At 48.4% G+C, this 22,516-nt stretch overlaps 5 protein-coding genes across 5 annotated transcripts in view; 4 read left to right on the top strand and 1 right to left on the bottom strand.

Moving 5' to 3' along the window:
- LOC3289716 (alpha-2Db adrenergic receptor) overlaps positions 1 to 22,516 on the top strand; it is a 210,479-nt gene that overhangs the window by 156,455 nt on the left and 31,508 nt on the right. The window lies entirely within an intron of this gene.
- On the bottom strand, positions 13,986 to 15,227 carry LOC3289717 (uncharacterized). Its single transcript, XM_565733.3, has one exon. The coding sequence runs from the start codon at positions 15,225 to 15,227 to the stop codon at positions 14,049 to 14,051; it is 1,179 nt and encodes a 392-aa protein (XP_565733.2). The 3' UTR covers positions 13,986 to 14,048.
- LOC1271623 (uncharacterized) lies at positions 15,306 to 16,839 on the top strand. Its single transcript, XM_310472.3, has one exon. The coding sequence runs from the start codon at positions 15,306 to 15,308 to the stop codon at positions 16,761 to 16,763; it is 1,458 nt and encodes a 485-aa protein (XP_310472.2). The 3' UTR covers positions 16,764 to 16,839.
- LOC4576032 (uncharacterized) lies at positions 17,057 to 18,513 on the top strand. The gene has a single exon (XM_001237247.4). The coding sequence runs from the start codon at positions 17,057 to 17,059 to the stop codon at positions 18,350 to 18,352; it is 1,296 nt and encodes a 431-aa protein (XP_001237248.3). The 3' UTR covers positions 18,353 to 18,513.
- Positions 18,713 to 20,143, top strand: LOC1271621 (uncharacterized). The gene has a single exon (XM_310470.6). It carries the CDS (start codon positions 18,806 to 18,808, stop codon positions 20,096 to 20,098), a length of 1,293 nt encoding a protein of 430 aa, XP_310470.6. The 5' UTR covers positions 18,713 to 18,805; the 3' UTR covers positions 20,099 to 20,143.

Below are 22,516 nucleotides of genomic sequence, written 5' to 3' on the forward strand. Positions count from 1 at the left end.
TGATCCACCAACTATTTGAGTCTCACCCCTGATCGTCACAGCTGACTTAAACTTCGTTTCAGCCATGAGTGTTGATGACTGTAACAGTCGCAATTGGCAGCGCTGTTCACAGCCAGAAGAATGATTATGCTTGCGACGGCATTAAGCTCAGTTGGTCATCCAGAGTATCGCGTTGCATGTCGCATTCGGCATGTCATGACGCTCATTCATTGAGCATCAGCAATGAGCATCAAACTACCACGGATATGTTCATGGTTTTCGGTGGTGAACATCACGTGATGCTCATGACATTTTGCACTGCCACTGAACTTTTGCTAAACACAACAGCAAAAAACCAAATCGTCCTAATTATCACAGTAAAAAAGCTTTGCCATATTGTTTGTTATGCGATTTGATTTGCCTCCGTATTTTTAAGTGTAAGCTCAACGATTAAATTAGCCCAAAAGTGAACAGAATTCGTTAGCACAACAGTCGAAACAATTTTATTTTAGAAAAATATTTCCATAAACTAAAGGATCGCATTTGAATATTCTGTGTCAACTACTGATTGCTGCAAAATGATAATTAAAGGTGTATGTTGTTAGTGGCACAACGCTCAACAAAATATCTCTCCAACACCCTTAAAGCATGCAAGCATCTGTACAAAAAGAGCAGGCTCACTTTACGCAGCCGGAAATCTCCCATCAGTCTTGCTGGTATGGTTCTGGCCGCGACCCACTGCGCCTGCCTTTTAACGAGAAGTCAATCCGGCTGGCCACCTACGAGGAGCGAACTTCCTCAGCAACACACATCGGGCAGGGGCAGCAGTGGCGCGAAAGTTAGAGTAAAATGATGAAAATGAATGAAGCGATGAAATCAATCACTTCCCATTCGCCCATTTGCCCTCAAGCTCGACAGCCCGATCTCGCCCGCTTTGCGCGCGCTCCTTTTATTCCACCGAGGAACGGGTCGCAATCTCGGCGCACCTCGGAGGGAAAAGTTTTGTGCACCAAACCCGCCCGCCCGGCCGCCTTCTTCAGCCGCGATGACAGGGCGGGCTAATTCCACGGGCGAAAGCGGCCCGGCCCAGGTACGGGAGCAGTAAATATGAGCCGAAGAAAGCGCAAAAGCGGAAAACGCGCAACAACAACCAAAAAAAAAAAAGAGTGCGAAAGTCCCACAGCGAATGGTCACATCATGAGGAAACATTAATTGAATAAATCTACCAACTGAAGCGCTGGCTTAGTTGCGCGAGATTGGTAAAGTTTTGTACGCCCGTAGAGAGGAGGAAGCGAGAAAAAATCGCTCCGTCACCAGATCAGGTGCGTGAAATGAAGCGGACTGCAGCAAAGGAAGGGGTGTAGTGGTTGGGTAAGGAGAGTAGGAGAGGCCGCGAAACAGGCGCACGCGACGGCACGCGGTAAGTGAGCAAAGAACTTTCTTAAATCCTGCCCTCACCCGACACCCGCGCTGCTCTGGCTAGGGACCGTGGGTTAAGCTGCCTGGCAGGCAGGACCCTACTGTGCTCTCTCTTTCTCTCTCTTTTCTCTCTCTCTCTCTCTCTCTCTCTCTCTCTCTCTCTCTATCTCTTTCTGATTGTCTACGTGTGTCTGTGTTACTTGGTCGCCCTCGCGGACTCTTACATATGCCCATTACCGTTTGGGATTTCCGGGACAAGGAAGAGCGCGCGAAGATTGACAGAATCCAATTATTTTGCCTCTTTGCCGTAAGAGAAATGACATTACTGCTGGATGATAGCAAGAACGAACAGCATAAACCCAAGCACATACACAGCTGGTTCCCCGTTCGCATCCCCTGCACCATCCTGTGTACTATCAGAGAATTAGAGAGGAAGAGAGAAAGCGAGAACGAGAGAGATAAACTTAAGTCTCACCTTCCCAGATCATTTCCTGGTCGTTTTTTTTCTCTTTCTCTCTTTTCATACTTTCTCCTCGGGAAACGCGACCGGTCTACTCTTACAGTACGTGCGCGCCGTCACCTCATGATCATAATGATAATAAAAATAATAATGTAATCAGCTTACACGACCGGCACACATTGCTCACAATGTGACCCATTATCCGTCGGCCACGCCAACGGCACCGTTGTAAAGCATAGTGCCCCGTTGCGGGTTGCGAATCGGGCATTATTTCGTTTTCCGTTGCCCCGTACATCCCTCCCCCCTCCCCTCCATACGTTTCCCTTTCCGTGCTTTCGTTGCCCTTAAACGTACTACTTCACTGTGCGCGGCGAAAAATGGACGCGCGAATGTAACTTGTCACGCCGCGGCAAGCCATTTTTTTCCACAGCCATAGCTCTTGCGCGCCCCCGAGGTCTGTAAGCATATACGGGAAGCATCAATAACCTCGCCCTGCACATCAGCGCCATCTGGTCAGAGCTGGGCGTATAAATTATTCATTACCCTGCTTTCCGATGCAAGCGCAACACACAGCACAGCACAACTACCAGCAAACAACCAAAACAACCGCTCGCCCGCCCGACAACGGTCTAGTCGGTGAAGGTGTGGGTTTGCTTTCTGACAGAAGGATTGTTCGTTCTCGCTCCATCTTCGCAATGTTTCAGCCGCCCCGCAGTGGCGAAGACGCCGCGGAAAGGGCGCTGTTTTTGTAGCTGTCTTTCTTTCACTTCCTGGAGCAGGCCGCCGTCGTTCGCAAAAACGTTCGCAACCTCATCCGGGTAATGATAACGGATTCGGTGCCAGGAATCGCTGTGCAGATGGAGTTATTTTTCAACGCACCTTTCGCACGGTGCCGGTGGTTCACTGAACAGCTCCGTACGGGAGTAACTAATGGGAGGAACTAGCACCGGCACATGTCTTCTCAAAAATGCTTAGAATAATAGCACTTTGCCCCCTTTTTTGTGTCTACCAGGAAAATGTTTTGTAAAATACGTCACGTCAGCTAGCGTACGTCAGTACGTTGTTTCTTGCCATATTCTAGATAATATGTCCGTGAAGAATACCTCCTTGCGCTGGGTACTGGAACAATGCTATCTATTTACTATAGAAATGCTGGTTTGGTGAAAAGTTAAAGATCCTGCAAAAACTTGTTGGGTTATATGCCATGCCAAACTAATTCGTAGTTATCTCCCGATTTGAGTTCAATTTGTCTGATTTGCTGCCTCATCTTGATCTACTGAAATCTTGGTTGATTATCAATTTGATAACCTTTTTCATTCTGTCAAAATTTCAGACATTTCGTTGACATTTTAGCAGATAATACCAGCGGTGTGCTCTCTAGAGCGCACCCTCAACTCCAATCCGACTCTGGATTGGATTGTTAGTCCGATTCTGACACCGGTAAAATGAGAACCGAGATAGTGGGCCCGGATTTAGAGTCTTGCAGAGTCGTTTGAAGTGGTCCAAAGTCGTCCGGAGTCACCCAAAGCCGGTCAGAGTCATCTGGAATCATCCGGAATCGTCCGGAGTCGTCCATAATTGTCCAGAGTTGGAATCGTCCAGTGTTGGCTGGTGTCAGCCAGTGTCACAGTCGTCCAGAGTTGGAGCCGTCCGAAGTCATCGGGTGTCGGAGTCATCTGAAGTCGTCCAGAGTCGTCCGGTGTCTGAGTCGACCGGAGTCACCCGGAGTAAAAGACGTTCAGTGTCAGAGTCGTCCGGAGTCATCCGGAGTTAGCCAGAGTCAGAGGGAGTCGGCCGGAGGCATTTCATTTCGTGATGTTTTTCCTTCTTTCGCCTTGCGCTTGCACTCAGGTCTTTCTTTCTAGGGATCAACTCAACAACATCGACTCAGACTCCGAACGACTCCAGACTACTCTAGGCGACTCTTGCCGACTCTGGACGACTCCGGGCGACTACGACTCCACCAACTCCGGACGACTCTGAACACGAACGACTCAGACTCTGGACCACTCCGTCTGACTCCAGCCGATTCCGGGCGACTCCAACTTATTACGACTTTGGACGGCTCTGGACGATTCCGAACAACTCCAGACGACTCCGACCGACTCTGGCCGACTTCATACAACTCCAGAGAACTCCGGACCTACCTTCCAAACTCGGTACCAAAATTTTCGGAATCGGATCAGAGCTGACTCCGATTTTTGCATACTTAACCTGTAACTAGTTCCTAAGCAAATGCTTACGACTAGCTTAGGTCACGAAGAACTCTCGAAACCCGTGTTCTACGTTTAAAAGTATTATTTACTTTAGCTAGTTAATAACCAAACTGACTCCAACAACTGCCAATTTACGAATAAAAAGAAAACCTGTTCTGCTGATCTGTAGGCACACTTCATTGCAAAAAAAACTAAAATCTTGCACGAGCCTACTGCGTTTCTCGCTCAATTTACTACTAAGACAAGCTCAGCAAAACTCCAACCGTCAGCCCAATAGACTCGCGAGAATAAAACGAAACGCTTCCACAACACATTCGTTACTCCCTCCGCGCCCCATGGATTAAGAAAGCCTACTCAATTATGCTGCCGAAAAAAAGCTTGTTTTTTCGTTGTTGTTTTTTTTTTCGTGCTCAGGCCCATCCCAACCAACTCCTGTTGCCAAAAACGAATGCGAAAGCAAAAGCGCTCCCCGATGGTGGGCTGGTTTTATGCATTTCAATCTAAAAAAAAACTTGCTTCCTGTGCGATAAAGGCTACATTAAATACAGTGACACACACACATACATGCACGGATTTTCGCTAAAGCTTCAGCACACCGAGCTCGTGCTGATGATAATCATATTAAGCTGGTGCGAAAAGAAGAGTACGAACTATGAAGAGGGGGGGGGGGGGGGCGTAATAGAGAGAAGTGCAAATAGAAGCAAACCAGAGCGGAAACCGAAATCTAACACCGGTACCAAACGCCTAGTCCTAGCCCCCACCCAGCCTCGTAACATTGGCATCTTTACTCGCCCATAGCCCTGAGCAGGCCCGGTGGAGCTTACAGGCGGACCACCGTAAGTGCCCTTCCGGTTCTGGTTCACCTTTGCGCGCTCAATTTATTTTCCTTATCTCGCCATACACTGTTGTGCGTATGTGTTTCAATTTGTCCGAATTGCTTCAGTAATCCGGTGAGTCAAGAGTGCGACTGGTTTTTGTGATACTTTCTCGCTTTCGCTCTTTTGAATCCCGGTCTCGATCGTAAAGGTGGTACCGCCGTACCGGGAGCAGCAATGTATCTAGCGGCTGGGGGGGGTCATAAATGGGTCGCACTGATAAGTCACGCAGCAGCAGCAGCAGCACTGCCCTCTGCTAACATGCGGACGATGGCGTCTATTGCCCACCAGACGACCCGCTTCTTAGCACTACTGCGGCACGGTATTGGCTTTGTGCATTTGCCAGAATCATCCACTGCTCCGGCCGTTAATCAACTGGTAACAAGATAATTTTTGTCACACCAGTTACCTTCGGCCACCAGCTCGCACCCCCGGGCATCGACAGCAGCGCCCCTAAAGTAATGCAATCTGCATGACAAATTTGCACGATAAAGGTTATCGTTATTAGGCAGTTTGCTATCGCTTAAGAGTGGCGTTAAAATAAAACAACATTTTTGTTAATGTTTTGTAGCAATTATTCAAACTGGGATGTTTTTTTGCATTATTCGTACCATTTTTCTCTCCTTCCACCTTTGAGTGGTGAAACATTTATTTCGATTTATTTCACTTTAAAAAAAAACAACCACCTCAAGACACCCCAATCGTTCGATGTGCAGGTAAAAAAACAGTGGGCCAAACGGATGGGGATGGAAAATTAATTGCGAAACATTGTTCATAATACTTCGCAGCATCGGTGCAGACTGGCTCTGTTTCTGTTTTTGCCCTCCCTTCTCCTTCCTCTTTCTTTTCTCTTTCTCTCTCTCTCTCTCCATCACACACACTCTCGCTGTCTTTTTCCTGTATCGTGTCACACAGTGTATTCAAACAATTGGTCTTTGTCGCTGCAAATTGCACCGGATCGAAACGAAAAAAAAAACACACACACCGAGAACGTGAGGAAACGTGTGCAGTGGGAAGCAATGGTCGTCATCCTCTACCCCCCATTCGTACGTGTTCCTGCATTTGTCCTTGGGAAATGGAGGCGGATATCTGTACACGACGAAGTGCTAACGAACACGAACGTTTGGAGCGTAAACTTTAACACAATAGTAATTACTTTTATGTCTGCGCGCGCTCCCTCTCTCTCTCACTTTTGCGCTCTTTGACTCTCTATCTCTCTCTCTCTCTCTCTGTGTTTCCCTTCCCAGCAAGCCTGCATCCTGCAGACAAGGCCACTTTGCTTTCTTGGTTCGGACATGCGATTTTTTTTATTCGCCTTCCTTTGTTTCACCCTTTTCCAAATCCCCTTTTGCCCGGACGACGGCCGATGCAAACTATGCAACAGGGAAAGAAGAAGAACAAGAAGAAGCAAGCGGCAACGTTAGTGCAAAAAAAACCCTTAGCTTGCCAGTCTCGGCTCGAGAATGCCGAGAATGCATAAAAATTCCATTCAACACTGCCTCGCAACGTGCCGGCTGGCTTGGCTGAACGGCTAGACCGAGGCGGACCGAGAAGAATAGAATAGCTTCCCGTGCCCGTGTGCGGTACCGTACGGGTGTTTGTGATTTCCTCTCCTTTTCTGCTCTGCCCCTTCGCTTCGCTTCCACTGAAATGATACGAAAAAATGGCAGCACAAAAGTTCAAAAAACCTAAAAAAAAATAACACACCCAACAGACACAGGGATGGGCGAAGGGAACGCCGCCGGCCCGGAGAAGCTGCCAGCAGCAAATGTGGAAAAAAGCAACAACCAACAACAGCAACAAAAACAACAACAGAAAGACTACAACCATCCATAATGGACATTACTGTTTTCAACGAATTTTGCTTACCGCCAGCCTATCCGCGCACTCGGCACGGCGCGGTTGCCAGTTTTTACACGGTGTGCATCCGCATTTCCGGCGTGCATCTGCATTTCCGGGCGTCGTATGTGTGTGGTTTTTTGTGCTTCGCATACTTCATTTCTCGCGTTTTTCGCATGTGCTTGTCAAGCTGGGGGCAGGCACTGGTGGGGGAGCGAACTCGCATTAATCTTTTTCATCTGGTCGCTTGGCGTGTGGATGCGTTCGCGACAGAAACGCGTCGAGTAGAGTCTGGCTGGGCCCTGCCCTGGTTTCTGTGTCATGTGGCAATTTTTATTTTGTTTTTGTTTTGCTGTACTGTTTGGTTTGATTTCTTCTTTTTTTCACAATATGCTAGATAAACATACGGCTTGCGAATTTAGCAATGTTTGTGTTGTTTGTGGGATGTGTTTTTCTTGCCCGGCGATCGTGGAAAAGGGAAGCGTAATCTGTAAATGATCGTACAATCTGATTATCTACCGTTCGGATGCAGCAATATGGACCGAGCAGCTGTTCGTTTAGCTGTAATAGCTACGTCGTCGCAGGGATTCGGATGCTGTGAGTAGGTGCTATAAAGCGCCTGAAGGCATGCAATAATTTGGTTTATTTATTTTTGGTATTTTTTTTTTTACACGTTATTATGGAAGTCACTTACTTTTGGCTGTGAAAGTGTAATGCTCGTCACATCGTCGTGTTTTGCGAGCATTATTCTCACTAACTATCTCAAAAGCATCTTACGCGCTAGATTGCCAGCTCCCCTGTTTCTAATCGTTGCTTAGGTGAATTTTGCCTTGTTTTCTCGATTGTTGTTTATGTGTCTCTCTGCACGTTGAATTTGGAGCAATGCAATATAAATAATCCAATTAGCCATGTTCAGGAAACCTTAAGTGTAAAGTAATAAACGATTTAAAGGCGTATTTTCCTCTTACAATCGAGCCGTCTCGACGTCGAGTTGATGAATTTTGTGTGTTCATTTGTATGGAATAGTTCACTTTGGAGTTCATTTTCTCGACTCGAATCGATTCGAGTTCAAAATAGAACAAGCCTGAATGTCTGGTGATACGTATCCGTAGTAGGATGCGTCTGATTAACGAAATATTAATCAATTAGACGATCAACCACGCAATCAGATAAGAAATACAAAGAAATAAAAATAAGAATAAAGTTTAAAAAAGCTTTTTAAGGCACTAAAAATACCTTTATAACGTGAGGTTTGATTCATTACTCACATCTACCATTATAATTAAAATTTTAATGAAATAAGCTATGAAATTGTTATCACGTGTTTGAAGCATTGTTTTTTAAATGCATTAATAACGTGCTTTTCAACTGTTTTTAGTTTTATTTTTAATTCAGAAGAACGGTCGAAAAAGGCCGTATTGCTTATTGTTTGGTTGGGTGGAGCTCCAATACAATCATTACATTGCACAATGGGCATTTGCCGGGATGAAATTCAAAAAATTAACTTTGTAATAGCGCAATTCCAAATAATAGGTTTTAATACTAAGGGTTAAACTAAGAAAAATATCAAATATGAGCTCTTTATCTTTTATGCTTCTCTAGAAAAGACCTCTCAAAGTCGAGATTTGTTAAAAAAAACGCACAAAATTTTTCACTTTTTTCGAAAACTTTGAACCTTTGTAACTTTTACAAATATGAACCGATTTTGATAAGTTTAAACATTTTAAAAAAGATATTTAGTCAGCTTTATAAATACATTAGAGATTTTGAGTTAAGTTAATTTTATGCAAAAATAAACGATAATAACTGAAGAAACTTCCTAAAATTTTTCATCATTTTAATTTTTGACTTGATGCCATTATGAAAGGGGCGTAGAGTGGCGTTGTCTCATATATGTCACATAATAGTGTAATATATATACTATCAATCTGTGAAGAAATATTCTGCGAAAGTTTGCGAACGCGAATTTTATTGAAGTTTTTTCACATCAACTTTTTATAAAAAACAGACACATGCTAGATTAGGCGGCTCCATAGGAGCCTAGTGTAGCGTATTTAGTGTATTCTACAAAACTATATTCTACGTGATTTTGATCACCTTTAATTTCCATTACGAAGCTGTATATCTTAGTTTCAGATCATGTGCTTATCTAATATGTAAATTTCTATTCCAACTTAACTTTATTATTAAATATAATGAAGTAAATCAGAACCAAATACCTTTTGTTCCTACTCCAGATTATAGATTATAGGATGTAAGGAAAATAATTCTAAAATTATACGCATAACAGGAAAACGTTATGAATGCACCATCATCTATTGGCGTTTCGGGAAAAGAAACTCCCAAAAGTCATGACAAACTAAATATAAGGATAGAGGGGAGTATGCTACAAAGAATATTTTGCAAGAATGAAAATGCGTATTTTCCTCTTACAATCGAGCCTTCTCGACGTCGAGTTGATGAATTTTGTGTGTTCATTTGTATGGAAAAGTTCACTTCAAAAGTTCAAAAGTTCCTCTGATTCGTTAACCAGTTCAAGATCAGTAGCTACACGCACTAAAACAAAGACAGAGTTTAACTTTACAAATGAAGAAAATACTTTGTTTGTAGCTATCGTTGAATTCTGATTTTTTCGGATAGTTGTAAAACCAAGAACATTTATTTTTAGTTTCATTGCCCCTTCTGAAGGCAGTACAGGACTTAGAAAAGTATTGGATGAATGTTCAAAGGCTAACAATAGGTGTTGCTTTTCATTACGAATTTGGGAAGTACTTTATTTCAATGTACCTGCTCTATCTAATTATTTAAATGCCTTTATTCATGTCTTTAGAAAGGGAAACTAGACGTCAGGAGCTTGTAATAGCATCCACCTAAGTTGTGTATGTAAATTTTTAATATTTTTACTACCAGTGAGTAAAAGTGATGAGAATTAGCTACAATTGTCCTATACAAAGCAGAAAATATTATCTTATTCAAAATTAATATGTTTTGTCATATATTATGAAACATTACAGTATATTTTAATATGGTTTATACTATTAGAAACAACAAATACAAAAAACACACAAAATTAATAACACTATGCAAAGATCCCTTAAAACACTATTTTATGTAGCCCCACCTGGTGGTATGGATGTGAACTACCTATAAAATGTTATTTACTATCATAACTCTTTACTACAAACGATAAAAACTAACAATTTCTGCAAAAATATTTTTATCCCGAAATTTGTTCTAAACTGCCCATTGTGCATTGGTGAGTTTCAACCGTATTACACCGTTTCCGAGCACCAAATCCGCGCCCAACTCATTCAACTGTAAATAAACATTTGATCCCTAAGAAGATCCCTAAATTGATCCGTTTGCGCCATGGATTTTAGGCTTTGTTAGTGAATTCATTTACAAAATCAGATTGAATTCATTCGCCAATAATTGATCCTGATTAACGTCAAAATTAACAATTGACTTTTAAAATATTACAAACGCAATCAAAATGAAACCCCAAACAATTAAATTTCAACGAAATGAACATCAAAGAAACAAACACGCGTAATTTAAGCGTACGTGAATATTGGGAAAAGCAAATGTTTTGTTGCAATTGACCAATGTTCAGAAAGGCATCAGAATTTCAGTTGGCAAATGTCAAATGTTTACTTACTGTTGAAAAATGTTCCAAAGCATCTCAACATTGTTTACTTGCGCTCGAAAACGGTGTATTATAAATGTTGCAAAAACGAACCGTGTTACTTCGTCATACTTTCTGGAGCAATGGGAATACGTGTAAACACCTTAATTTGGTGCAAACTGCACATCAAATGCTGTACATTTATTCACCACAGCTCTGTCGAACAAAACTAAGGTTGATCGAAACGCCTACAGCGTGGCTTAAATTGCAATTTCAAAAGCATACTTTAAGGCACCAAATTAGTGGAGAGCACATTTTTACACAATAGCAGCCTCTTAAATTAATGAAATGAGCATAGCATTTTTACCAATTATTAGTGCTTCCAGAGTATGTCCTCTTTTTCTATCTGCTTCCTTTTGAAATCTGCCGTGAAAAACACACCCGCACGCGGGGAAGTATTCTTCAAAATTCAATAAAAATTCATACACATTGACTGCTGGCAGCGTCCTCACGGACGACGACGATGACGACGACAACGACGACGATGACGACGGGTCTTATCTATCGCTCACCGGGCAGCCTTTAATTTGAGCCGTGCCGTGCTGCGAAACCAGGTTCCCCCGAGGCTCTCAGCTCAAGTCTGTTTACCCGTGTGCTCGCCACGGTTTGTTTGTCCATAAAATTTTACGCCACAGAGGATGCGAAATGAATTTCAATACTGGGTGTGGAACTCGGGGAGAGGAGTTTCACAAACGCCTGCGAGCTGGGGGCAGCATAGGAAGCAGGAAAGACGCCTTCCGCTGCGTTCAATGTACCAGGTACGAGCAAGAAAAGATGGGGGAAATAAAGAGAGAGAGAGAGAGAGAGTGAGAGAGGCAGATAGATGGGGGACACCTTAAAAGTCTTACTCCACCTTCTAGGCTAATGCTGGCAAAAACTGGAAACTACCGGACGATCGAAAACAAGCCTTTGCATCGGCCGTGCTCGTTTGGGATCATTTTAATTATCACTCATTCTGTGTGCGTGTGTTTTATGGGAATTGCTAAAAGCGTGTGTGTGTGTGTGTGTTTGTGTGTGAAAGAAAGAAAGAGTCACCGAGTACGCTGGTTCGCAGCGAGGCGTCGATAATTAACTTCTCCGTTGCGCTGGCGGTCTTGCAGATGCGAGGGAGGCCGGTTGTCCGAAAAATGGCCCCGGCATAGTCACTCTTAATGGAAACCTTTTCTTGGTGACGGTGCCATGAGCATCATCCCATCATGAGTCTCAGGTGACTGATAGCTGATAAGGCCCGCCCGGGCTCGGTTGTACGCCCCAAAACAAACTGCGGCAGCTACGTCTTCTGCGGAATGGTCGCGCCAGGACGCACCGTGCGTCGACACGGTGGCAAAATGTCGGTAATTTTCTCGCCTCGAGCACACTGATGAAGCCTCATCAAACCATGCTTCAAGGTAATCAGGGGTATGCGATCGGAACGGCCGGGCAGGGCGTCGGTAGGGCGAAAGGAAACAAAAGAGCATCCGCAAACAACCGACCCGAACCGCCGCCGCCGCCGCCAGCGACTGTTGACTTTTCCATCTCGGGCCGCCTTTAACATTTAAGCCAACAGCTTGGGACTGCAGAGAGCACCTTCAATGGGTCTCATTTTTAGCACGCACACAGTCGCACACACAAGCGCGCGCGCAGGTGTGCCTGCGGGGCGGAGAGAATCGAAAATGGCAAGCCGTCTGATGCGGGCGTCTTTTCCATTTCGGGTTTGCATCCGAAACATGCTAAAATTATGCTGGATGTAGCCGCCATCGAGGAACTAGACACAGAGCAACCGCGCACCGGTGCCTATCTTTAAACGCAGACTGGAAACGGTACTGCCAAACACCCGGCCACCGGATCTGCATTTAATGAGACCGGCGGCCGGACAACAGCACACTCAACAAAGAAGCCAGGCTACTAGCCAAACGCTGCAAACGCGAACCCGCTTCGAGCCTTCTCGCCCAATCGTAAATCGAATTTGGTTCCACGCTTGATGTAGCGCCGTAAAGCTAGACTACCCGCATCGCACGGCGCGTCGCACGGTCCGCTGTTTTAGCTCGGGAAAGCTTTAGTTTGGAGAATGAGTGTGATTTTAATTAAATTTTGCCATTCAATCGATCGTGCTCCCGCTCGAGTACGGTGTGGAAAGAGTGTGGCCAGGCACGGTACGAAAAGGGGGGAAAACAGCATTCAGCAGCATCAAATAAATGCCAACTCATGCCACTCGATGATGAAAGGGGGAAGCGAACGAACGTTCGGCGGCTTAATCTTTCTGTATAGACACACACGCACATATACGGGCTGGACCCAGTGGGACGTCGTCAATAAAGAAGCTATTAAGCAGCGGCACAATAAGCTGTCTGTGTCACACTGGTTGCAGACATTCATTAGTATTGTTTTGCAGGCACCGGTGCAGTTTTCTCGCAGCTACTCACAACATCTCTGGATGGCCAAATTATCTTAAAGCTATGAAGTGTTGGTTGGAAGGTAGGTTCGCCTAGCATTATCCGGAGCCGTTTGGAATCGTCTGAATCCGTCAGAAGTGGCTCGGAGTCGCCAGGGTTCTTTGTCATACGTAGTCATCCGGAGTTGTTAGGAGTCATCTAGAGTCGTCCAGAGTTGTTCAGAGTCTGATCTGACCTCTGCAAATTGGAGTCGTCCAGAGTCGGTGTCGCCTGGAGTTGTCCGAAGTCACCGGGAATTTTTCGGAGAAGGTCTAAAGTCGTTCGGAGTCTTCCGTAGACTTCCCAGAGTCGTTGGATGCGACCCAGGCTATTGTTTGTCCGATTCCGACTCCGGAAAAGTTTTAGTCTGTAGTATATATACACATGCGTAATTATAGCAAGTAACTAGGTGTTAGTGATATCGGTGAAAAGCACTCATGGTTGAACCACATAACAGAGTCGTCCGAAGTGGAAGTCACTCGGAGTCGTCTAAAGTCGTCCGGAGTCGACTAAAGTCGTCCGAACTTGACTGAAGTCGCTCGGAGTCGTCCGGAGTCGTTCGTAGTCGAACCTGTATAAACCTTCGGACGATACCGACCCAGGTCTACTTAAGCTCCAGTCGGCTCCGACTGCAGCAGACTTCGGTCGACTCCGGACAACTCTGACTTCGGAAGACACCGACCATCCCCAGAGGACTCCAGAAGACTACAGACGACTTGAGACAACTCCTAACGACTCCGACTCCAGATGACCCCATCGACTTTGGGCAACTCTGGACTACTCCGGACAACTCTAGCCGACTCAGAACAACTCCAGACAACGCTGGACGACTCCGACTCCGGACGACTTCGGACAACTCCAACTCCGGACGACTTCGGGCGACTTCTGGCGACTCCGGGCTACTCCGGACGACTCCAGTCGACTCATGACGACCCCGGACGACTCCGTACGACTCCTGATGGCTCATGACGACTCCGACTCCGAACGGAACTTGTGATTCTGTTTTTGCCCGACTAAGAATCGGACTAACAATGGCTGGAATTAGATCGCAGTCTTGGGCACGCTGCAGAGAGCACGCCACTAAGTAACAACACAAGCCTGTTGCATGTCCATGGCGAGATATTACCGTCAATGATCCGTTTTATTCACTGCAGCTGCCGGCACCTACAAACCCTTAAACAACTTGTACAGCGCTTCGTAATCCGGGAAGCCACGCTGGTACTTAAACTGCTCGAACAGCTTCTTGACATCGTCGAGCGCTTGGCGCACCGCGGCATCCGCCTGCCCGACCGTTGCCTCCACGCGGCCCGTCTCGTGCGCCAGCCGGATCAGATACACGTCGTTGTTCTGCTCGCCCTGATGCTGCAGCAGCGTCTCCAGCAGGGCCCGCAGCGCCCGAACGCGCTGCACACCCACCGGCAGTGCGTTCGGGAAGCTTACCATCCGATCCAATCCTTCCGCTGACCACTGCTGCTTGAGCGTCTCGTACAGCGGCTCCTCGACGCGCGCAAAGTACTCCGGATAGTCGCGCGCGAACTCGACCACCTCGTGGAACGTGCCTGCCTGCAGCTCCGCCAGCCAGCGCTCCACCACCTTGCCCTCGTACTGGGCGTGGTCGGGCTTGTACCGGTCCTCCAGCTGGCGCACATCGGTCGAGAAGATCACGGCCGGGAAGCGGCCATCCTGCCCGTTCGATTTGAGCAGCTCCGCCAGCTGCTTGTACACAGCGACCCGCTCGTCCGCGCCCGGCAGCAGCCGAACGAACTTGAGCATGCGGACCACCATGCGCCCGTCAGCACCGTGCGTTTGGTAGCTTTCCTTCACCATCTCCGCGAGCGAGGCGTTCACCAGCATCGAGTGCAGTACCAGCGCGCGCTGCACACGGTCCGACTCCATGCTGGTCAGCATCAGCTCGTGCTGCAGCTGGGCACCGTACTGCCAGGCCTGCTCGATCAGGTGGCGCTGCTCGCCTACCATCTCCTGCAGGTTGGGCAGATCGTGCTGCAGCGACACCTGGAGCACATTGACGCGGGCGCTCACCTCGCTCAGGTAGGCGGGCAGCTTTTCGTAGATGGCGTTCACCTTGGCGGTCCGCTCGTCGTGCGCTTCCTGGCAGCGCTGCTTGAGCTCGCGGTAGGCCTGCTCGTGCTCGGACACGACGCAGGCGGCCAGCTTCGTCGACCCGTTGCACTCCTTTTCGTTCCAGGTGGTGGACGCTTTCAGCAGTGCGCCGTAGTGCTGCCCACACGCTTCCAGCTTGTCGGACGATTCGGGCAGCCCCCGCGAGTGGACAATCGAGAGCGTCAGGGCACAGGCGGCGAGGGTTGCGATCAATGGCGTCATTGTTGGGCTGCTAAAAACGCTCACCGCGTCGATACTTCCGGATTGTGAGGCGTGCTGGGGGTTTTATACGTCGCTGCGATGCTGCAACAGGCTCAGTGTCAGCAGCAGGGTTACAAATGGTTTGTTTGGCAAGCTGAGGCGATCCAGCTAGCAACAAAACCCCGTCCTGTCAGTGTGCTCAAAATTAATCGCTTCCCCATCCATCACGCCATCCCGGGGGAGCGCGCACAGAAAAACATTTGCCCGAGGCAAACGTGTTCCTGCATCGGGAGCCCTGGGGGGCTTATAAGAGCGCTACGGGTGTACCGGCAAGCCACAATAGTTGCCGGAATGGGTTCACTCGCTGTTAGACTGTGGACGGTTTTGCTGCTGCTCACCACGGCAGCCAGCGGGCAGCAAACGCCTGAGCAAAGTGCCTGCGTGTCCCATGCGGGAGCGATCCTGACCGCACCGCTCATCCACTGCCACCCGCTAAAGGCGTGCGACGGAGAGGCCATCTTGAAGCCCTACCTCGCCCTCTACCAGCAGTGCCGCATTAATGCGTCCGAGCGCGCCAACCTGCGCGATAACTTCCTGTTCCGCCTGAACCACTGGCACGACGATCATCCCTTTCTGCTCGAAACGGTCGCGAAGGCGTACGAGCCGCTCAAGGCCGCGCTGGAGTCGGAGCAGGATGCGCATCGAAGCCTTCGGCTGGTGCCCGAGCTGCAGCGCAAGCAGCTCATCTACAGCATCGAGGCGGGCCGGCTCGAGGACGCCCACATCCTGCACATGACGCTCAAGGGCCAGTGGAAGCCGGACCAAATCGTGTCGGCCATCCAGGACGGCTACCACGTCAACCCGACGATCATGGAGCATCTGCTCGAGTTCGTCCGCGCCATCCCGGTGCGGAAGGAGCGGGCCGCCTACTACAAAGCGATCGGGCCGGTCATTCGCAACTTCAAGCTGACCCTGACGTACGTGACGCTCCTGTTCGCGGGCGATGCGACCGGCGTGTTTGACACGCGAAAGGATCGCGACGACTACATCTCGCAACCGCTCACCGTGTTCGTGCACATGCTGCGCTGGCAGCTGGCGAACCTCGAGTTCGAGTTCCACCTGTCGCTGGCGGAGCGCTTCCCCCGCTACTACTCGCTGCACATCGAGCAAATCTTCTTCTTTGCGCCCCCGCACTGGCAGAAGGCGGAGAAGCGCCGGCTGTTCGAGATCGCGAGCCTGTTCAAGGCGAAGGGGCACCGGTTTGCGGCGATCGAGCAGCTGCTGAAGTGGGCGCACCAGTACGCACCGATGCGCGGTGGCAAAGCCCACCTGGAGGAAATACTGCCCACGCTGGCGCTCGAAACGGAGAAGCTGCGGCGCACGGTCGAGCAGACGGGCAAGAGCTCAGCGGAGCTGGTGCGGCTCAAGAAGCTGGAGGAAAAGTTCGTAAGCAAAAAGGATCGCTGGAACACGAACACCTACCGCACGTACCTGCACATGATCAAGACGAAGGGTAAGTTCGGCCAGCATAGGATGGAAATGGAGCGCAAGGGTTAAATAGCGGGAATGGCACATGCGAGGCGATGGATGAAATACAAGTCGTTTGGTGAGCGGAGTCACCAAGCAAGCATAACTTTCATGCGTACAATGTGTATGATCACTGATGACAAAGCGCTTGGGTGGGGCGCTTGCTGCTGAAGCGTGGCTGACAAATGGGGGGGGGGCTTGAACAAATATTTGCACACACGATAATGCTCTTGTTTGCCATGCGCTGACGGAAGACAAATCGCTGCAAGCGACGGCTCAAACCTGCTCAAACCAGGGAAGGTTTGCATAAGGTTCACTTATAAATGAGCGTTCGTGGCTACTCGGGCGTTCAAGTCATCTCGAGCAGGAAGCACCGCAGCATGTCACGTTTGCCCACTGTACTGTTGCTCTTAGCGAGCGCCGCAGTCCTCGCGGCTGGCGGCCAGGAAGCAACCGAAGACCCGTTCGCGGACGAAACCGACCAGTGCCAGATCAGCGTTAGTGCCGAGACGATGAAATCCCTCCACGGCGGGTCGATGCAGCCCGACGGCACGTGCGACAACCTGTGGGAAAGCTTTCTATCTCAGTTTCACCAAGTCAGGGAAAACCTGACCGCGTGCCAGGAGCGGGCAGCCGCCGGACCAGCGCCCGATCCTTCCAGCCAGTTCTGTCAGCAGCTGCTGGACGATGCGCAGCGGCAGATGGAGCAGGAGCATCGCCAGTACGCCGCCACCCTGGAGGAGCAGCTGCACGCAGCGCAGCAGGAAACCCAGCAGGAGCAGGAGATGAAGAAGGCGCTGCAGAAGCAGCTCGACGCGCTCACCGACTCCCGCAACGCGCTGTACATCGATCTGCTGCTAGCGAACATTGCGATCGGCGAAACGAAGCAAGCCCTCTCGTACTACAACCTGATGCCGGCCAGCATGCCCATCGACAAGCTGCACGAGCAGATCGTGCGCTTCGTCTACCGGGTGACGATCTACCAGGACCAGCGGCTGCTCAACCTGATGCGGTTCGTGCGCGACATTCCCAGCGTCGAGGAGCGGCGCTCGCTGTACCAGCTGGCGCAGCGCGAAGTGCAGAAGCGCCCGAGCCAGCGGGACGGGTACGTGGCGGCCGTGTATGCGCTGAGCGTGCGCGAAGATCTGCCCGTCTACCAGGCAAACCGGCAGCTGTACGACGACCTTGTCCGGCAGTCCGAGACCCGCCTCAAGGAGCAGGTGGCGAACGGTAACTTCAAGCAGGCGGCCGAGTTGGCCGCCCGCCAGCCGCAGCACTTCCGGCAGCTGCAAACCAGCCTCGCCACGATCGAGCTGAAGCACTGGCGCAAGTTCGACCGGTTCGTACCGTACGCTAACGCGCTGCCCCAGCCAGCCCAGCGGCTGGAGGTGCTGCGTGTGCTGCTGAGCCAGATCGGCGACCGGGAGAAGAAGACTTCCCACAAATATCTGGTAAAGGCGGCACGGCAGTTTGACATTTGCGAGCAGTTTATCGGCCGGGGCAAGGTGGACCAGGCGGTCAAGAAGCAGCTGGAGGAACTGCGCGGGAAGTTTGCAACGTTTGCGAAGGGCAAGAACTACCAGCACTATCTGAGCGAGTCGCGCAAGTCGTCCGGCTAGGCGTCGGCGACGGTCTAAAAGTGATTCAAAGCCCCGTAGGCGAGGAACCCCCGTACGTGTCGTGTAGCGCAAACCCTTCACCATCATAGCCACCATCATAGCCCTTCACCAGTGAAATAAAGCAAGAATAAAAATTAAAAAAAAAACAGTTGTAATCGAAATATTGAGCAACAGCAAAGCAAAGCCTTTCCTTTGGATCATCCGCAATCGGCACGTAGCGAGTTGGGCGGCAGCGTTGCTTGTGCAATCGCTGGACCCATGCTGGACAAACAGATGAGCACACTGGCCTTCCCAGCCAGCTAATATTGACACTTCATTCGAGCTGGACCATTAATCACGGCGTCTGTTTGCCTTTGGGCCAAGTATAACTAGCACCACGCACCGAACAGACGGGCTCTAGTTTTGTTTCTCTTGCTGTGAGCGTCAGTAAATTAAAAAAAAAAAAACAAACCTATGGATCACAGCAGAGTGTGGTGCTGTCTGCTTAGCTTCATCGCAATGGCCGTGCTGTGTAGCGCATCCAGTGCAGCATGCACGCTCCAGGTCCCCGAAACCATGATAACGCGCCTGCTGCAAGCGGATCAGCCCGCCGGCGGCTGCGCAGCTGCTTGGGATAGTCTACTGTCTCGGCTGGAGCAAATGCGCCACAATCTTACGGGCTGCAGCGAGCGCGAAACGACGAACCCGGCACCACCCGATGATACCCGCACCAACGCCCCCTGTCAGCTGCTGCTGGACGAGCTGCAACGGAAAGGGAATCAAACCCTGCTCCAGCTCGACAAAGAAATGGCCAGCAAAGCACTGTACGAGCGCATCGAGCTGGCCAAGGTGGCGCAGGACCAGGACCGCATCCAACAAGCGATCGAAACGATGCGCACCGAGCAGCGAAACCACCGGCAGCAGCTGCTACTCCTCTACCTCGATGCGGCGGACCTACGACGAGCCCTGCACCAGTATCAGCTGCTCGCCGCGCAGGGCGATCGCCACCTTCCCCAGCAGATAGTGAAGTTCGTGTACGCCGCCCCACGGCACGAGAACCGCCGGCTCGAGAACCTGCTCGACCTGGTGCGGCAGCTGCCGGCGCGCCAGGACCAGCGCACCCTGTACCAGCTGCTGCAGCCGGAAATTATGAAGCGCCCCACGCAGAACCAGAGCACCCTCGCCATGCTGACAGCGCTCGAGATGGGCCAGGTCGTGGAGGGGAACGGCGAGCTGAAAAAGCAGCAGGACGCGATGTACCAGCTGGTGCTGAAGCGCTGGATGTTTCTGTGCCTCGCCGGCCAGTATCGCGAGATAGTGCAGTTTGCCACGAAGCACCCGCGCCTGTTCGAGCAGATCGGGGCGAAGATCGCCACGATTCATCCGAAGTACTGGTGGAAGTTTAGCTTCACCCAGTTCGTGACGTACCCGAACCTGTTGCCGCTGCCCGAGCAGCGGCTGGAAGCGTTCCGCACCATCATGAAGCAGCTGAAGCAGCGCAATGGGAAGTTTTTCGCCGACCATCTGGCGAAGCTGGCGCCCCAGATCGAGCGCTGCGAGCAGTTTCTGCGGCAGCAGAAGAAGGAGCTGGAGTGGAAGGACGAGCTGGTGAAGCTGAAGGGACAGTTTGCCGACTTTGACCGGCGCAAGGACTACGCGTACTATCTGAAAAACTCCAAGGCGCTCATTAAGAAGTATGCAGACGCTGCGAAGCAAAACAAAAACCGACAGCCCGGGCGCCGCGGAGGTCTTGCCGGGCGCCGCTAATGAGGCTAATAATGTCCAGTCGAATAAATGCAATTGTGTGCAGGAGTTTTTCTGTGTGTTTGCTGTTTTGTTTTCCAGTCAAATGTGTATGTTGACATTCGTTCAAATCTATTTTGTGACGAATTTTCCTGCAAACATTACCCCATAATATGAAGCTGCCATTCTGCGTTCCTGTTACTCATTTGTATCTTCTTGTGAATCATGTTTACGCAACAACTTGCACATCAGTTGCGGCTTGCAAAACATTATTTAAACTGCATTTCAATGAGACGCCGCACCTGTTCAAAGCTTTGCCATTCAATTGTTTGCTTTGCGCATGCTCATTCCGCTCAAACCGTCTCGCTTCTCACGTTGGTTGCAACACCCTCAGCCCGTGATTTGCGTACAAGGTGCGATCCATCAGCGATGGTTCGTTTTACGATTCATATAAATCCCCTTCTAGTAAAACTAGAAGAAGTATGCAATGATCAAGAAGATTTAGTGTACGCGTACGCAGATGAAATTTCGATTATATCAAGAAGTTATAGGAAAATTGAAGTCATAAAATAAATATTTATAGAATTGGGACTAGATTCTGGCGCAAAACTCAACCAAAATAAATTGAGATCAATTGATGTAGGGTATATTTCAGCTAGAAATAGAATGAGTGTAGACTGGCTAGATAATAGAGAGAGGATAAAAATACTTGGAATATTTTTCTCAAATTCATTAAGATAAACTATAACGCTAAATTGAGAAGTAACGTCACACAAATTTGCGCAGATAATTTGGAGTTACATGGCAAGAGATCTGAATATTTTTCAAAAACTCATTGTAGCTAACACATATTTCACTTCGAAATTATACTATGTTCGTTCAGTTCAATCGATAAGCAAAAAACACTGAGCGTACATTACATTAACTAGGCACATTTATTTGGTCAAAAGCAGGTCCTAGGATATTGATTCATCAATTAGCCATGCCTAAGGAAAAAGGAGGCAGCAACCTGCTTATACCAGAAGCTAAGCTTAAATCATTACTGTTGTATAGGCATATAAAGAATTGGATTACACTCAATACACTCAAACAATCATGACATTCATTTACAATTTTGTTATGCTGTTTCGTGTCGTACGAAGCACTTCAGACTCTCTTTCTCTACAAAGATCGATTGATGTTTTTTTTCTGACTGGTGCATCAATAACGACCTGCTAATTTCTGTTGACAAGTGTACGTCAATGTCGTTATTTTGAATAGCTACTCCGATAAGTATCACGGACACAACTACCGCGGTGCAATACAGTCTGGGATGTAGGAGTCACCCTGGATCGCAAACTAGATTTCCGACAACATTACTGTGATATTTTAGACAAAGCTAACAAAATGCTAGGATTTATTCGTTGACAATCAAGAGCGCTCAATGACCCGCACGGCTTGTTAACTCTGTATAAGTCCTATGTTCGTTCCATCCTCGAGTTTAGTTCTACAGTTTGGTGTCCGTTCTGTACTCTATTGGTCGCACGACCGTAGTGTGCGGTCCAATAGGATTGAGGCTGTCCAATAGAAAGTTACTCGTATTGTCTAGCACTTCACTCCGTGGCGTAATGTAACCCATTTTCCATCGTATCATACTCATTGTTTGTTGTTTGGTCTGGACACACTTGCTAGGAGACGTGATAATGCCCAATGTACGTTCATGTCCAAACTTATTGTCGGTGAAATATATTCGCCAGAACTATTGGCTTGAGCCAATATAAATGTTCCGTAACTACAGACTAATAAGAACTGACCTTACAAGACGTGCATACAGCGAGAACGACCCTATGACTGCGGTGGCTTTATTTGACTGGCACCAACCTACAAGATTCTGTTGATCCGTCCTGACATTGTACACTGCGTTTAACCTGCTCTTTGCGGTAGTTATTTAGGTTCTAGTTTTAATTCAGTGATAAGGCCGCTTGTTTGGCCAATCACTTAAATACAATAAACAATTAAACAATTAAACAATCCACCCAATATACCAGATATTCCACCATTCTATCCATGCTTAAAAATAATAAGATTATAAATGGAATATCTATCAACAGCCGTAATCCAAAAACCAACAGCAAACTGGATATTCAAAGCAATTGTTAGGTCTTGTTAGTAGTCCACAAATAATTAGAAAATACAATAACATAAAAAATACAATAATAGAAAAACTAATGAAACCAGACAATAGAATAAATCAGGACGAAGGGGGAAAATTGGTGAGGTTATTCAGCAATTACATTATAGGTATAATGAAATGTGAAATTCACCCGCAGGCAAGAAAACAAGCAAATGAAGCAAATTTAGGTTAAAACGATTTACTAGGCTACATTGAAGTGAATTTTATAATAAAACTGGAACTAATTGTTTTTATTATTAACAAATGAGACGCCTCACCTGTTCAAAGCT

The sequence above is a fragment of the Anopheles gambiae genome, chromosome X, assembly GCF_943734735.2.
Source record: "Anopheles gambiae chromosome X, idAnoGambNW_F1_1, whole genome shotgun sequence".
Classification (NCBI taxonomy): Eukaryota; Metazoa; Arthropoda; class Insecta; order Diptera; family Culicidae; genus Anopheles; species Anopheles gambiae.